General features: G+C 44.0%; 1 protein-coding gene across 1 annotated transcript in view; it reads right to left on the bottom strand.

The window, feature by feature from the left end:
• Whamm (WASP homolog associated with actin, golgi membranes and microtubules) overlaps positions 1 to 15,413 on the bottom strand; it is a 31,500-nt gene extending 16,087 nt beyond the window's left edge. The window contains exons 1-3 of the mRNA XM_057756317.1: positions 14,776 to 15,413; positions 11,907 to 12,080; positions 8,783 to 8,933 (exon numbers count right to left, since the gene is read on the bottom strand). Of these exons, the coding sequence (XP_057612300.1) occupies positions 8,783 to 8,933; positions 11,907 to 12,080; positions 14,776 to 15,402 (952 nt within the window). The 5' untranslated portion in view covers positions 15,403 to 15,413. The remainder of the gene's footprint in view (positions 1 to 8,782; positions 8,934 to 11,906; positions 12,081 to 14,775) is intronic.
• Between the last annotated feature and the right edge of the window lie 1,212 nt (positions 15,414 to 16,625).

Here is a 16,625-nt window from a genome sequence, read left to right on the forward strand (position 1 = left end):
GTGGCCACATCTGTCTCAATCCTAGATGAATTTCCTAACAGGCAACACACAATCACCACTCTCTCCAAAGAACCAGAGAGGGCAACAGAAACCAAGGAAGGAAACCCTCACCCAACAAAGACCAGTATCAGCTCCTAGAACTACAATCTTCCCAAACCCAGATGCCTAGATGCCAGCATAAAAACACAGTAACAGCCAGGACAATGTCTCCACTAGAGCACAGCAACCCTGCCACAACAGGGCCTTAGTATTCAATATAGCCAAAACACAACAAAAAGACCTTAAAATAACCTTTATGAATATGATAGAGGTCCTTAAAGAGGAAATTAATAAATTCCTTAAAGAAATCTATGAAAGAGGCCTAGACAGTGAACTCCACAGAAACAGATCCAGACCAAGGACATTTACAGAAACAGGACTCAGCCAGCGACCTAGGCTGGAGCAGGCCTGACACACAGGAACTCCACAGGAATAGGAGTGGATCCTGACCAGGGACATTTACGGAAACAGGACTGAGCCAGCAACCCTAGGCCGGAGCAGGCCTGAGACAGCAAACTCCAAAGGAGCAGGAATGGATCCAGACCAGGGACATTTATGGAAACTGGACTGTGTCAGAGAACTCCACAGGAGCAGAGCAAACCCCAGGAGCACCAAGCAACCTCCAGGAACACAGAGTGACCATCGGGGTGACTGGAACCATGGCACTGACTGCACCACAAAGAGCAACCATTTGAGCCTTGGCTTCACTGGCACCTGGAAGATTGACCACCAGAGTCACAGACAGCCCCAACTACACCAAATAGAGGAAAAGATGGGTAGACAAGGTAAGAACACACGCAAATCACAACAACTCTGAGATTCCATCTCACACCTGTAAGAATGACCAAGATCAAAAACACTGATGACAACTTATGCTGGAGAGGTTGTGGGGAAAAGGGAACAACACTTCTGCATTAGTGACAATTTCTCAGAAAATTAGGAAACAATCTTCCTCAAGAACCAGTAATACCACTTTTGGGTATATATCCAAAGGATGCTCAATCGTGCCACAAGGACATGTGCTCAACTATGTTCACAGCAGCTTTCTTTGTCATAGCTAGAACCTGGAAACAACCTAAATGCCCCTCAACTGAAGAATGGATAAGGAAAATGTGGTACATTTACACAATAGAGTACTACTCACCAGAAAAAAATAACCACATCTTGAATTTTGCAGGAAAATGGATGGAGCTAGAAAACATTATTTTGAGTGAGGTAACCCAGACACAGAAAGACATTATCACATGTACTCACTCATAGGTGGTTTTTAAACATAAAGCAAAGAAAACCAGCCTACAAACCACAATCCCAGACAGCAATGAGGACACTAAGACTTACATAGATCTAATCTACATGGGAAGTAGAAAAAGACAAGATCTCCTGAGTAAACTGGGAGCATGGGGACCTTGGAGGAGGATTGAAAGGGGTAGGGAGAGGCAGGGAGAGGAGCATAAAAAAATGTAGAGCTCAGGGCTGGAGAGATGGCTCAGAGGTTAAGAGCACTGACTGTTCTTCCAGAGGTCCTGAGTTCAATTCCCAGCAACCACATGGTGGCTCACAGCCATCTACAATGAGATCTGGCGCTCTCTTCTGGCATGCAAGCATACAAGGAAGGAATGTTGTATACATAATAAAGAAATCTTTTAAAAAAAAAAAAAGTAGTTTTAAGCTTGTTTGCACAGTTCTTTTTTTCCATTGGAAATGGAATTCATTGCCTTAGGTCTTTTTAAATAGTGTATTATTATCGTTGGGGCTGGCTCTATGCTTGAAAACCAGTTTATTTATAACTTGTTGTAAGTGCTATATTCTGTTTGCAGTTAGGAAATGCAGAATTCAAAGTGATCTCCTAGCTTGTAAGCAAACTGAGATGCACTATCCCTTTTCTATTAAAAATGAGCTGATGTGTCTGGAAACCAACGCAAGCAAAGTGGATTTGATATCCCCTTCCTTGTGTGTCTTATCTTATTGTTTTGGTTGTTAATATGGTAATAATTGAAATTCAAGTTGAAATTTAAATATTAATATTTCTGATTTATTGAGCTTTGAACTATGCCACCATGCTTATGTAAAAATGAAGGTGGCACCATGGTGAAACTTAACAAGAAGTAGTGTTTCAGCTCTTACCAGTTTTGATTCTCTTTCCTGTGACCTCTTTCCGGGCTGTCTGGAACCATAGCAAAAGGATACTGCATCTCTTGTTACTGTAGTGCCGAGGTTATTGAAGTTACAGAAACACATCCAGTCTGTTTCTTAGAAAGGTGTCTGTTAAGTCTTGCTAGGTGACTGACAAGAAAAGTAAATGTGTTTCATGTTTCGCACACCAGTGCAGCAGGATTTGTATAACCATATGACTTCATAGTTGTGATCTCAAAGGAACTTCTTTCCTTTTTCTTGCAATTAATGTAAGAATACTCTAAGTCTCTAAACTTCTGAAATGTTAGAGGTAGAGATGGTCTAGTAAAGATGTAATGTTTATCCATTTAGCATGTGTTTATTTCTCCTTCTGTTCTCAAGGTGATTTGTTCCCTCAGCTCAGTGATACCGTAGTTAAAAATGATGAGCAGCAGTGCTCTCCACCTAACAAATCAAATGATTCTTTTATATTGTGTTGAGTATTTGACTAACACTTTTTTACATTGAAGTTTCTTGAAGGTTCTTCATAATTGCATCATAGAAGAAATTGTGTCATAAGTAGTCAATTGACATCCAGCTGAAGCATTCATATGTTGCTTAATTTCCCGACAAACCCCATGATGGAAAGACTTAAAAATGAACTTGGAAAATACTGAAATTAGATTTATCAGGTTCTGTTAAATTGTTACATATGTCTTGCTTAATTTCTGTTTATTAATTTATATCCACCCAATTATAAAGTAAATTTGGAGGAAACAGCTGAAAAAAAAATGTAGAGCTCAATAAAAATCAATAAAAAAAAAAACACTACTACAGCTAAAATCACATATTGACCCTCACTCACTAATAGTGGGGGACTTCAATACTCCAATGTCACCAATATAGGTCATTCAGAGAAAAACTAAACAGAAATGCTAGGTCTAGGGGGCTGGAGAGATGGCTCAGTGGTTAAGAGCACTGGCTGCTCTTCCAGAGGTCCTGAGTTCGATTCCCAGCAACCATATGGTGGCTCACAACCATCTGTAATGAGATCTGGCACCCTCCTCTGGCGTGCAGGCATACATGGAGGCAGAATGTTGTATACATAATAAATAAATAAATAAATCTTAAAAAAAAAAAAAAAGAAATACTAGGTCTAACTGGTGTTATAAACCAAATGAACCTAACAGCTATTTACAGAACATTTCACCCAAATACATTTCTCCACAACTCAAGGAACTTTCTCCAAAACTGACCATGTACTCCAATACAAAACAAGTCTCAAGAGATGCAAGAAAATTGAAGTAACACACTGTATGCCATCAGACTACCATGGATTAAAGTTGGATACCAACAACAACAAAAACAGAATGCTTACAAACTCTCTACTGAATGAAAAATGGGTCAAGATAGAAATTAAGAAATTAAAGACTTTCTAGAATTGAATGGAAATTAATACATAACATACCCAAACTTACGGGACACAAAGAAGGCAGTTCCAAGAGGCAAGCTCATAGCAATAGATGCCAACAGAAAAAAATTGGAGCAATCTCCCACTAGTGACTTAACAACACATCTGAAAGTTCTAGAACAAAAAGAAGAAATCACATCCAAAAGGAGTAGACAGTAAGAAATAATCAAACTTAGCTGAAATCAGTAAAATAGAAACATTAAAATACAAAGAATCAATGAAATGAAAGAGTTGGTTTTTTTTGAAAAATCAGTAAGATTGATAAACCCTTATCCAAATTAATTAAAAGGCATAAAGAAAATACCCAAATTAACAAAAGCAGAAACAAAAGAGGGACATAAAACAGACACAGGAAACCCAGACAATAAGGACACACTTTAAAAAACTGTACTCCACCAAATTTGAAAATCTAAAAGAAACGATTAATTTTCTCAATACATACCACTTACCAAAATAAAATGAATTGGACATGTTCCTTCTATTTCTATTTTGTGGAATAATTTGAGGAGAATTGGCATTAACTCTTCTTTGAAAGCCTGGTAGACTTCTGTACTAAAACTATCTGGCCCTGGGATTTTTTTGGGTTGGGAGACTTTGTATTTGTCCTGCCCCATCCTGCTGTGGCTTCTAAATAATCATTCAAAGGCTTAATATCAATTACAAACTGTTTGGCCTATAGTCCAGGGTTATTACTAACTAGCTCTTACATTTAAATTAACCCATGTCTGTTAATCTATGTATTATATGTGGCCATGGCTTTTACTGGTCTGCTGGCATCTTGTTTCTTGGGTGGCTGGGCTCTTTCGGCTCTGCCCCACCCCTCTCTGTTTTCAGTTTGGCTTTCCTGCCAGCTATATTCTGCTTTGCTATAGGCCAAAGCAGCTTTTATTATCAACCAATGAGAGCAACATATACTCAGAGCACAGAAGGGTTACCCCCACAGCACTGTTTCTATTTTGTTAGAGGTTATAGATCAGTTTAGATTGCTTACCTAATGTAGAGTTTACTTTGGTAAGTGGTATGTAAAAGTGGATGACTGTATGCAGAAGAATCCAAATAGATACACACTTATCACCTTGCACAAAACTCAACTTCTGATCAAATGGATCAAAGACATCAACATAGAACAGATACACTAAACCTGATAGACAAGAAAGCAGAGACAGGCTTAAACGCATTGGCACAGGAAAAGACTGTCTGAACAGAACACAGGCAATAAGGTCAACAATCAATAAATGTGATCTCATGAAACTGAAAAGTTTCTGTAAAGCAAAGGACACCGTCATTCAGACAAAGCATCAGTCTACAAAATGGGAGATTTTCACCAACTGCACATCTGATGAAGGACAAATATCCAAACTATATATAAAGAACTCAAAAAAACCCAAATATCAAGAAAACAAATAATCCAATTTTAAAAAATGGGCACAGATTACAGAGAGAATTCTCAATAGAGAAAATTCAAATGGCCGAGAAACACTTAAAGAAATCTTCGATATCCTTAGCATCAGGGAAATGCAAATCAAAACTACTCTGAGATCTCATCTTTACACCTGAGGATACTGGTGAGGATGTACAGTAAGGGGAACACTCATCCATTGCCGATGGGAGTGCAACCTGTACAGAACTATGGAAATCAGTGTGACGGTTCCTCAGGAAGATGGAAATCTGTCTATCTCAAGATTCAGCCATACCACTTTGGGGCATTTTACCCAAAGGAGGCTTCATCCTACCACACAGACACTTGTTCAACCATGTTCATTGCTGCTCTATTCATAATAGCCAGAAACTGGAAATAACTTAGATATCCCTCAACAGAAGAATGGGTGAAGAGAATATGGTACATTTACACATCAGAATATTTCTCAGCTGTTAAAAAAAAATGGCATCATGAAATTTGTAGGCAAATGGATAGAACTTGAAAAAAAATCATCCCGAGTAAGCTCAGATCCAGAAAAAACAAATACATTATGTATTCACTTATATGTGGACTTTAGCTGTTAAGTCAATGATAACCAAGCTACAATCTGAAGAACCAGGGTTAGTTATAAAGGAGGACGAGGGGAGACAAATAGATCTCATTAGGAAAAGGAAATAGAATAGTTGGATGAGACGCTGGAATGGGAGGATCAAGAAGTGACAGAGAAAGGAGAGGAGAGGAATGGGAAAGAGATAAAATTAAGGGCCATTTGAGTGGTAGTGTGGGATCCTAATACAGTAGAGGCCTCCTAAAATATTTACACATATAAAGGTGATCTAAATAAAATTGCCAAATAATGGGGAGATAGCCCCAACTGGCCATCTTTAGTTATCAAATAAATCTTCCAATACTGGGATTGGGCTACATCTAATTGAATTTTTGGCCAAAGGGGTCCAGAGGGAATCCTCAAACAACCGGGCTGTTGCAAAGACTATAGGTTGCTCTCCACAAACTGACGGTATAGTGGTTAAAATAAAAATGGTCCCCATAGGTCCAAAGCCTGTGGCACTATTAGGAGGTGTGGCCTTCTTGGAGCAGGCGTGGCTTTGAGCTCTCAGACACTCAAGCCCAGCCTAGTGTGGCATGTCTATTCCTGCTGCCTATAGATCCAGATGTATAACTCTCAGCTCCTTCTCCAGCACCATGTCTACCTGCATGCCACTATTGCTTCCCACCATGATGATAATGGAATAAATCTCTGAATTGTATGTAAGCCAGCCCTAATTAAATGTTTTCCTTTATAAGATATGTCATGGTCATGGTGTCTCTTCACAGCAATAAAACCCTAACTAAGGCAGATGGCAAGGCCCCATTACTGAAGACAACACCTATACGACTCATCAAACATGGAGAAGTCAAACTGGTGCCTACACAGAGCCTTCACCCCTATGTTCTAGTGTTTTAAATACAGGAGGGTACTCTGCATGCTACAATAAGTGCTGCAGAATTATCCTTCTGCACATTGTGAACATCTGTCACTCCAATTGGTTTCATAAAAAGCTGAATGGCCAATAGCTAGGCAGGATTTGGGGGGCAGAGAGGATGCTGGGAAGAAGGGTAGAGGCAGGGAGTTGCCAGCCAGATGCAGCAGAAGTAGGAGATGAACATGCTGTGCTGAAAAAAGGTACCGCCATATGGCAGAGGGTAGATAAGAAATATGGGTTAATTTAAGTGGTAAGAGTTAGTTAGTAACAAGCCTAAACTATCAGCAGAACATTTATAATTAATAATAAGTCTCTGTGTGGTTATTTGGGAGCTGGCTGGCAAGACAGAAAGGTCCACCTACATATAAGAAAGATATAAACACCAACCCAGCCACAAACCTTTGATCTACAATGGTGTCCTGACTGCAAGATACGCTAGGGTAATGACAGCACACAGCTTGTGGGCGCAACCAACCAGTATTTGATTTGACTTAAGGTCCACAATGGAACTCATATCCAACATTGCTTGGGTGATCAAACCTAAGACTAGATAGCTCAAGGTCCTAGGACAAAACCAAATACTACTGTTCTCAAAAAAAAAAAAAAAAAAAAAAAAAAAGTAGCCAGGTGGTGCACATCTTTAATCCCAGCACTCAGGAGGCAGACACAGGTGGACCTGGACTATGGAATGAGGCCAGAGCTACACAGGGAACTCTGACTTGAAAACAAAAACGTAATAAAATTACTTCTAAGGACATTCTGCTATACTCATAGATCAGTTCCTTGCTCAGTCATCTTTAGAGAAGCAGATGGAAAAAATACAGAGACCCAGAGTCAGACATTACTTACAGAGTGAGAGACTTTGGAATGCTTAGCCCTAAAAGGGATGTCGCCATCAAACCCCTCCCCTCAGGACTCAGGGAACCCCGTGAAGGAGGAGACAGCGTACAAGCGCCAGAGGGCATGGAGGACACCAGAAGAACAGGTCCTCTAGATGAACACGATCAATGCACATACGAACTCAGAGAGACTGAAGCAGCATGCACAGGGCCTGCACAGGTCACACCAGGTCCTTTACATATACATGATTTCCATTTTAGTGTTTCTTTGGAATTCCTGAGTGCGTGAACAAGTAGGTCTCTACTTGTGCCTTCTCTTGGGCTTTTTCTTCTGTTTGTTGTTTTGTTCAATTCTGATGTATGAGTTTTTGTTTTGTCTTATTATATTTTATTTTTATTTTATTACTAACCCTTAGAAGCCTGTTTTTTAATGAGAGATACAAAGGGGGTGGATCCAAACAGGAGGTAAGAAGAGGAGAAACTGAGAGGAGTAGAGGAAGAGGAAACTAATCAGGATATATTGTGTTAGAAGAAAATCTATTTTCAATAAAAGATACAAAAAAAGGAAGGAAGGGAAGAAGGAAGGAGTCAAGCTAGCGATTTGAGCAAGCAATGAAAAGACAGTAAGCAGTATTCCTCCCTGGTCTCAGCTTTAGTTCCTGCCTCTAGGTTCTTGCCTAAGCTTCCCTTGGTGAAAAACTTAAGATGAAAGAAACCCTTTCCTCCCCAAGTTGCTTTTGGGTATGGTGTTTATCACAGCAACAGAAAGTAAACTAAGACAACTGGAACTTCTACCATTCGTTTTAAAAGATATTAAGGGTCACAATTTTATATATAAAAACATATCATAAATGACATATATACATGTATGTATATATGTGTGTGCGTATGTATGTATGATGCCTTAACAAGAAGATTGACAGACGTGAGGTTTCCTATTTAGGTCTAGTGTGACCCCTGCCTAGCTGGCCAATATTCTTGCTCACAAAAAGCTCCCCATGTTTTCTGGGACCCAGCCCATGGTCATGCTTTAAGTTCTCCTCCTATTTGCCAAGTTTTCTTAAGCACAGAGCCCTTGTAAATGCCCAACTCCTCTCCACTCCCATGTACTATTCAAGTATGGGGCAAGTATACCTCTCAGAGGCCTGTCATGAGCACTCCAATCAGACCCAATGCTTTCACAGGATCTCAGAGCCCTGCTTTTCATCTTCAGGGTTGTTTGCTGCCCCTGCCATTTACCATGTGCTGAACAAACATATCACAGACTTCGTTCACCAGGCTGGAAATTGTCATGCTTATCCTTCTGCTGAATTCCCAGTGCCCAGCAAATGTGGTTCCTGATACTGATGATGCATGCCAATGTTTGCCGAGTAAAATAAACGTCACATATATCTTAGTACAGTAGTTTTAGTATTACCTGTTAATGCTGCTACTGTTTCCTTAAAATAATTCACAGTGACATCTTGAATAGAAACCACTGCTTCTTCAGCCCGTCTGGTCCATTCATTGGCTTCCTTCTCCAGGGAAAGCACCCTTTTAGGACCCAGGTCATCCTCACTCAGGGACTTCTACAAAACAGTGATGTACCGCCATTAGGAAATTGGAAGCGGCTGTGTAGACTACTGCTTAGCCGCTGAGTAGGTGGGCTCTGTGCGGGATCCACTGACAAAAGCTGTCCTCTGGGGACGGAGGAAAAACTCTGTGTGTTACTAGGACTTTTCAGGGCACACAGGGTGCGAGTGAGATGTCTGCTGTTCGGTACTCAGCTCATGCTGCTTTTGCTGTAGTTCCTTTTAGGAACCTTAAATACTTAGTTCTTAATGCAATACGGTCACCTAAAAGATACTGACATCTATGTATTCGGAGCAGTGCCATTTACAGCTATGGGCTGAATGTTTGTGGGCCCTGAAGTTCATATATTGAAGCTTAAATCCCCAGCGTGAGGGTAATAGCCATGAGGATACAGCTCTCATGATTAGGACTGATACCCTTATAAAAAGGAAGAGGTATACTATCTCTCTGCTCTTTACCTCAAGACAGCCGACCACTAGCAAGCAAGTACTCATCACCAGGTCTGCCAGCACCTGACCTTTGACTTCCCAGCCACCAGAACTGCAAGGACAAAAGCCTGTGCGCTGTTCTGACAGCCTGAACCAGGGGCTCCTGTGCATCCAGCATCCAGCTTCCTTCTACAAAGCTTAAGACAGTGACGCTGGTGTCGGTTAGTGTTACAGAAATGCAAGTCAGTGCTACAAGATACCACTCCCGCCCACTAGGATAAAAAGACAAATAGAACAAGCGTTGAAGGCAGGCATGGTGACACATTGTAATCCCAGCATTTGGAAGGCTGATGCAGGAGAACTGATATGAATCAAGGCTGATATGGCCTGTATAGCAATATCTGATCTCAAAAAGAAACAACAAAATATACCAAGTGCCCACATTTAGGTGCACTAAGACGGTACACTTGATTTGGGAAACAGTCTGGCAGTCTTCAAAAGGTTAAACTTAAAAAAAAAAAAAAAAAAAAAAAAAAACCAAAAGATAAACATTATCAGGTCCACTTCCCAGTACATACACAAGTCAAGTATAATTCCACACTCAAGAGGCTGAGGTAGGAATTCTGCTGTGAATTCAAGATCATCCTAAGCTACATAGTGGGTATCAGGTCAGCCTGAGCTATAGTTGAGATCCTGACTCAAAAAAAGGGGAGAAGGCAGCACAGGCATGCATACACTTATGTTGATGGCAGCATTATCGTAATATCTAAAAAGTGTAAATGACCCAAATGTCCGACAAGGGAGACTGGGTAAGCAAGACACAGTATGTTCTTATGATGACAGTTATCTGCCAATAAAAAGAAATGAGGTCCCAATGGCTATGGCCAACTCTTAAAATATGCTAAGTGAAAAAGCAGTCACAAACCCACATCCGTTGTATAGTTCCACAGACATGACTTTTTTTTTTTTTTTTTTGAGACAGGGTTTCTCTGTGTATCTTTCTTTGGCTGTCTTGGAACTCATTCTGTAGACCAGGTTGGTCTCAAACTCACAGAGATCCGCCTGCCTCTGCCTCCTGAGGGCTGGGATTAAAGGCGTGTGCCACCACTGCCCAGCACTTTATGTGACATTTCTGTGGACTGGGGAGATAGCTCACAGGGAAAAGTCCTTGCTTTGCCCAAATTCAGATTCTAGAACCTACCTAAAGTAGATTCCAGAATCCATCTAAAGCCAGACACAATAATGTGTTCACAATATAAATGTTGTGCCAGAATAGGCAGTGGAGACAGGAGATCTCCAGCAGCTCACACACAAACAAGCACATACACACACATCAGATACACAAAGATAAAAAAATAAAAATAATAAAATTTCCACAACAGTCAAATACAGAGACAAAGTAGATTAGGGACGCATGAAGCTGGAGAAGGTGAAGGACGACTGCCAGTGGGGATGAGGCTTCTTCTGAGGGTCGACAGTGTTCTAACATTATTGCTGCCAAGCCTGACGACCCGAGTTCAATCCCGGGAACCTACATGGTGGAAGCAGGAAACCTATTCTCCACAAGCTGTCCTCTCACCTCCACACATGCGCTACACACACACACACACACACAACCCGTCCGTGGGTTAGACTTCCTGCCGAGGTCACCAAAGCACATATGCAAAGATGGCCCAGTGCAGGAGGAGAGCAGGGATCTGTCTGCTGTCTCCTGGGTCTAGCTGGTTGGACAAAAGGCAATATTAACAATGCATTTTCTAAATAGGGTCACCCTAATGGAGTCAGAATGACAGCAAAGACTAAAGTTTAAATTACTGAATTACAGTCCAGGGCCCATTTCTAAGAAATCTCCGTGTGTTTTTAGAGGAGAAAATAAGCTAAAGGAAATACACATCACATCAAACCACCCATCAGCAGGGACAATGTCGATGCTTCCATATCCTCGGGGGACTGATAAAATGAGCAAAGTAATCTCTCTCCTTTCAATCCGTGACCTCCCCTCTTGGGGGAGAAGGCTTGCACGTGCTCAGCAAACACCACCACACAGCCACAGTCCCAAGCCCTTTCTCACTCTTTGTTTTGACACTGGGTCTTACTAAGTTTCCCAAGCTGGCTTTGATTCTCATTGCCCAGGCAGGCCTGAGCCCACCTCCTGCACGGCTGGCTAGATTTACAGATCAGTGCCACCAGGCCTGGCTGCTGCTGTTGTTGCTTGTGGTTTTATGTCCAGGGCCTTGAACACACTGGCACGAGTTCTACCACCGAAGAACGCTGCCTATAGTCCCAGCACTTGGGAAGTGGAGGCAGGAGGATCAAGCACTTAAGGCCAGCTTTAGCTACATGGTAAATCTGAGGCCAGCTTGGGCTACATGAGACCCTTTCTCTAAATAAATAAAAATTATACGTGTGTGTGTGTGTGTGTGCACGCGCGCATGTGTATCATCTAAACGAAGAACTCAAGTGAAGATACTGACTGAACCTTGGATGTGACTGGAAGGATAATACACGACAGGTATTATCACAAAGTATCAGGGAACATACCAAAATATCAAGCTTACATGAGGTCGCAACTTCCCGCATATCTCTAAATGGCTGCAGTAAATACTGGAAGAACATGGTTGCCATGGTAACTAATTCCTGATATGCTTCATCTTCCTCTTGATAAACTTTCATTAACTCTACCATGGTGTCGGCTTTTCCGTGATCTTGAAGAACCTAAAAGGCAAAAGTGTAAATAATACTAGGCATTTAAAATCATACCAAAAAAAAACCCAAATAAATAAAAGAAACCCAATATTCTCAACTTTAAACCATCAATTCTAAACATTAAGTAAACATGAAAATGTTCTCCAAGAAACCCAGCAACACAAGCGTGGGTAAGATGGTTTGTTCATGGAACACTACCACTACTATGTTCACATTCATCCAACACTGCTGTCTTAGGGCTCTTTAATAACATGAGGACTCAGTATAATGGCTCAAGCCTATAATCCCAACACTTGGGAGGCTGAAGCAAGAATTTTACTGAGTTTGAGGCTAGCCTGCCTGGGCTAAATCACTATTTCCAAGTCAGCCTGAGCTACAAAGCAAGGCCCAGTCTCAAAGAAAACACACAAGCAAAAACACAATATACACTTCCGTGGACTCTAACCCCATGTGTAATATCCAGATGGACAGGTGATTTATGCCCATGAGCAGCTCAATTGTATGAGCTAGGTTAGAATTGTAATAGCTGGGAAGGAACTTGAACTTGGGGGAAATACAAATGTTAAGAGATTAAGTGGAGGGGGGTTAGAATCTAAGAAATGAGTGTTAAGAATCAATTCTGAGCTGAGTCTGGTGGAATGGACCTATACTATCAAGCAGTGAGTGGCTCGGGCCTTAATTACAACCACTTTGGGAGCTGAATCTGGTTTATCCTGGAGCTGAAAGCTTCTAAAAAGCATGGGACATCAGAAAAGTAGAATAAGGCCTACGAGGCTGGAGTGCAGGGTGCAGGAGGGGTGAGCAAGGCTAAGCCTGCCTGAGCTACCGAGAGTTCAAGGCTGCCCTGGGCAACTTCTGCCTGAAAATAAAAATGCCGAGGAGGCAGCTTCGGTGGCAGAGGGTTTGCCTCGCATGCCCGAGACCCAATCTCCAGCACTGACTGGTATAAAATGATCAGTTAAGGTTCCAAACCTGGCTTGTCTAAAAAAACCTCCCACAGCTTCCTCATATTATAAAGTGAATTATCATCACGGGAAGCAGGTGTGTGAGCCACACAGAATACAGTGATCCCAGATAAGCTAGGTGGGGTGGCAAAAGCCTATAATCCCAGCACTTCAGAGGCTGAAACAGGAGGGTCACCGCGGTCTGAGGGCGGCCTGGGCTACACAGTGAGTTTCGGAACAGCCTGGACTAGTATGTGAAACCCTGTCACAAAACAAAGACCCCACTAAGAGAATCCTTTTATAAAGCCGTTTTAGCTTTAAAGGGGTCCTTCTATATTTATCTTAATATATAACAACCAAGATTTCGCTATGTGACTAAATCTTCTCACACCTCCTGTTCCTCAAAACACAGCAAAATCATTGCTTACTAATGGCTGTCATAATTAGCTTCGGTTCTCACCTGACATACCTGGGAAAAGGGACCCTCAAGTGAACAATTGCCTCCAGCAGAGTGGCTGTGGGTACATCTGTGGGGCATTTTTACTAATTGCTAAATTGATAGAAAAGGACCTAGGACTGGGCGGGTGGTCCTGGACTCAGAAAGGCAGCTGAGCAAGCCCGAGAGAACAAGCCAGTAGCCAGCCTTTCCGTGAGGATGAACTGCAACCTGTAAACCAAATAACCCCTCTCTGCCTCCAGCTGCGTCTGGCCAAAGTGTTTTTCACGCAGAGAACAAACCCAGAAGGAGAAACGGGAAATGTCCAGGGAGTGCCCGTGCACAGAATGAAGCTGACTCTGGGCTCTCTTTGGAAAAATGTTGCTGTGTAAGACATACATGCTCCTTAAATCTCTCAGTGAACTTCTCAATGCCTCCCTCCCTTTAGGGTCTAAGTGTACCACACAAATAATGAATTGGTGTGTCTCAGACTACCTCCTTCTGGGCCAAAAGAGCCTTTCTATGGTTGCCACTCCAAACTGAGGAATGAAGCCTCACTTGCAAGGGCTTTCCATTCGATAGTTATTGCTTAATGAGTAACAATAAAGCTACCTTTTAAAAGCCATCCATCCTCTAAGATACTTTTTACCCACCTCTCACCTTCCCCAGAGGACCTGGAATTGGCATTTAGCTTATGTTTTTATTTCCTACGGGAATGCGTTGTTTTCGGTTTTGCTTTCAATATCTCTGGGTTTTCCCCATTACAACATCCTGCTCCGCTAAGATCAGGGAAAAGGTGAAGGGCTGAGCCTGGCTCAGATCTGCAAGTAAACAAATTTCTTTCTAAGTCAGTAATGGTGGCGCTCGCCAGTAACCCCAGGATTTGAGAGGCTGTGGCAGAGGACTGTCGTGAGTTCAAAGTCAGCCTGGACCACAGAATCAACGAGTCCATGTTTTTAAAGAGAGAGAGAGAGAGAGAGAGAGAGAGAGAGAGAGAGAGAGGGAGGGAGGGAGGGAGGGAGAGGGAGGGAGGGAGAGAGAGAGAGAGAGAGAGAGAGAGAGAGAGAGAGAGAGAGAGAGAGAGAGAGAGAGAGAGAGAGAGAGAGAGCGCCAGGCGTGGCGCGGAGTCACACTCTGATAATCCCAGCATTTGGGAAAGGGAGACAGAAAGGTGAGGAATTCAGGTCACCCTGAGGGTACCTAAGACCCCGCCCCAGAAAACACACGAAAACTACTCCGCTGCAAAGTCTCGGGCCTCCCCGCTCCCAGCCAAGGTGCAGGTGCACTACCGTCACCCGGTTCGCCCTGTGTCAACGCCGCGTACCTGGCGCAGCCGCGCGGCCGCCCCGTCCAACCGCGCACGCATCGTCCTCTCCCGGAACTCGCGCAGGCCCTCGTAGTCGTTCGGGTCGCCCGGGGCCGGGAAGAGCACGTCGCGCACGGTGGCGCCGCCGCAGCCGTCGGCCGCCTGGCCCAGGTAGCGCTCCAGCTGGTGGCAGAGCTCGTGCATCGCCGCGTCGCCGGGGTCCGCAGGCGCCGGCCACACGAGCGGCCACACGAGCGCCCACAGCCCGCGCCCCAGGCTCCAGCCCCCGCCGCCCGCCGCGTCCAGCTCGGGTGGCAGCGGCGGGAAGCAGCACTCCAGGGCCGGACACAGCGCTGCCAGCTGCCGGTGTGCGCCCCGGAACCCGGCGGCCGACAGCAGCCCGGCCCAGCTGCACCCCCCGCCACCGCCGCCCTCCGGCGGCCCGCGTCGCCGCTGCGCCGTGCGGTCGTGACAGGTGACGGCGAACTGGCCCTCCGCGGCGTTCCAGGCCACCAGGAAACGCAGCTGGTGTCGCTCGGGCTCCCGGAAGAGGTCCTCACGCAGCGGCACCCAGCCTTCCAGGCTGTCGGGCTGCTCGCAGGCCATGGCCGCCGCGGACCCCCAGACCCCGACGGGCCGCGACATTTTTCGCGAGCCGCTAGTGCTCTGGGCCGCGCAACTGTTCCCGCCCCCTTCTCTCTGATTGGCTGTCTGAGGAAGGACGCCTCGGGTTGGTTAAGTGAGAGCCAATGAAAAGTCTTTGGGGGGGGAGAGGGGGACCGGGTTTCCCTTTTACCCCAGGTTAACCTTGAACTCACCAAGTAAACCAAGCTTGCCTTGAACTTTTAGGTCTGCCTGCCCGAGGCTCTCGAGTGCTGGAATTAAAGGCGTACCCCGTCGTGCTGGGCAGAGATTTTACTTTTAATACGTGTGTGGGGACAGGACGACGTTGCTCCTGAGTACTGGTACCAGAAGAGGGCGTCAGATCCCCTAGCTCAGGATAAATTTATGCAGCTGTGAACCCCCTAAGTCAGTGGGACCCAAACTGCAGGTGCTCTGTATAAGCAGTAAGTGCTCTTAGCCTCTGAGCCATCTCTCCAGCCAGTCTTAGTTCTCTACACTAAAATGACAATTTCCTTCAGCAGGACCCTGTTAAGGATGTGGCTCCTGCCACAAATATGCTGGTGTGATCAAACTTTCATTTGAACTCAGCAGTTATTGACTGCCTGTGGGTGTTAAGAACTGAGGGTAGCTCCGGGCGGTGGTGGCGCACGCCTTTAATCCCTGCACGGAGGAAGGTGGATTTCTGTGAGATCGAGGCCAGCCCGATTTACAAGAGCTAGTTTCAGGACAGGCTTGAAAGCTACAGAGAAAACCTGTCTCGAAAAAAAACAAAACAAACAAACAAAAAAAGAACTGAGTCGCAGGCACATTTATTTTTGCCAAGTTTGCAAGCCTTTACTGAGTGTCCGGGGTGGTTTTGGTATATTGAGGATTTCTGCTTTCCAAGCGTCCTGGCTGGCAACTCAGCGTGCTTAAATATAATCTATTCCAGTTTTATCTCGACAGCAGGAAACTGAGACCTAGAAAGGGAGCTTATCTACAGTACACCTCCACTAGGGCTAAGCAAGACCCTTTCGCTACTGAAAACCTGCTTTCTGGGGTGTTGTAACAAGCCTGAAGAAGTGCTTTGGCTAAACATTTCTCACGCGGGCCTGCAAGGCCCCTAACGATGCCTTGTCTTTAACCTGTCACCTTAGAATCCAAGAACAACAGACAGACCCATAAACACCTTTATTATATAAGCAACAGTAAGTCTTATTATTTTTGCTGAGGAAGCTTCACCACCCTTCACAAGTAATTTACTC

This window comes from Chionomys nivalis, chromosome 23 (genome assembly GCF_950005125.1).
Source record: "Chionomys nivalis chromosome 23, mChiNiv1.1, whole genome shotgun sequence".
In the NCBI taxonomy this organism is placed as follows: Eukaryota; Metazoa; Chordata; class Mammalia; order Rodentia; family Cricetidae; genus Chionomys; species Chionomys nivalis.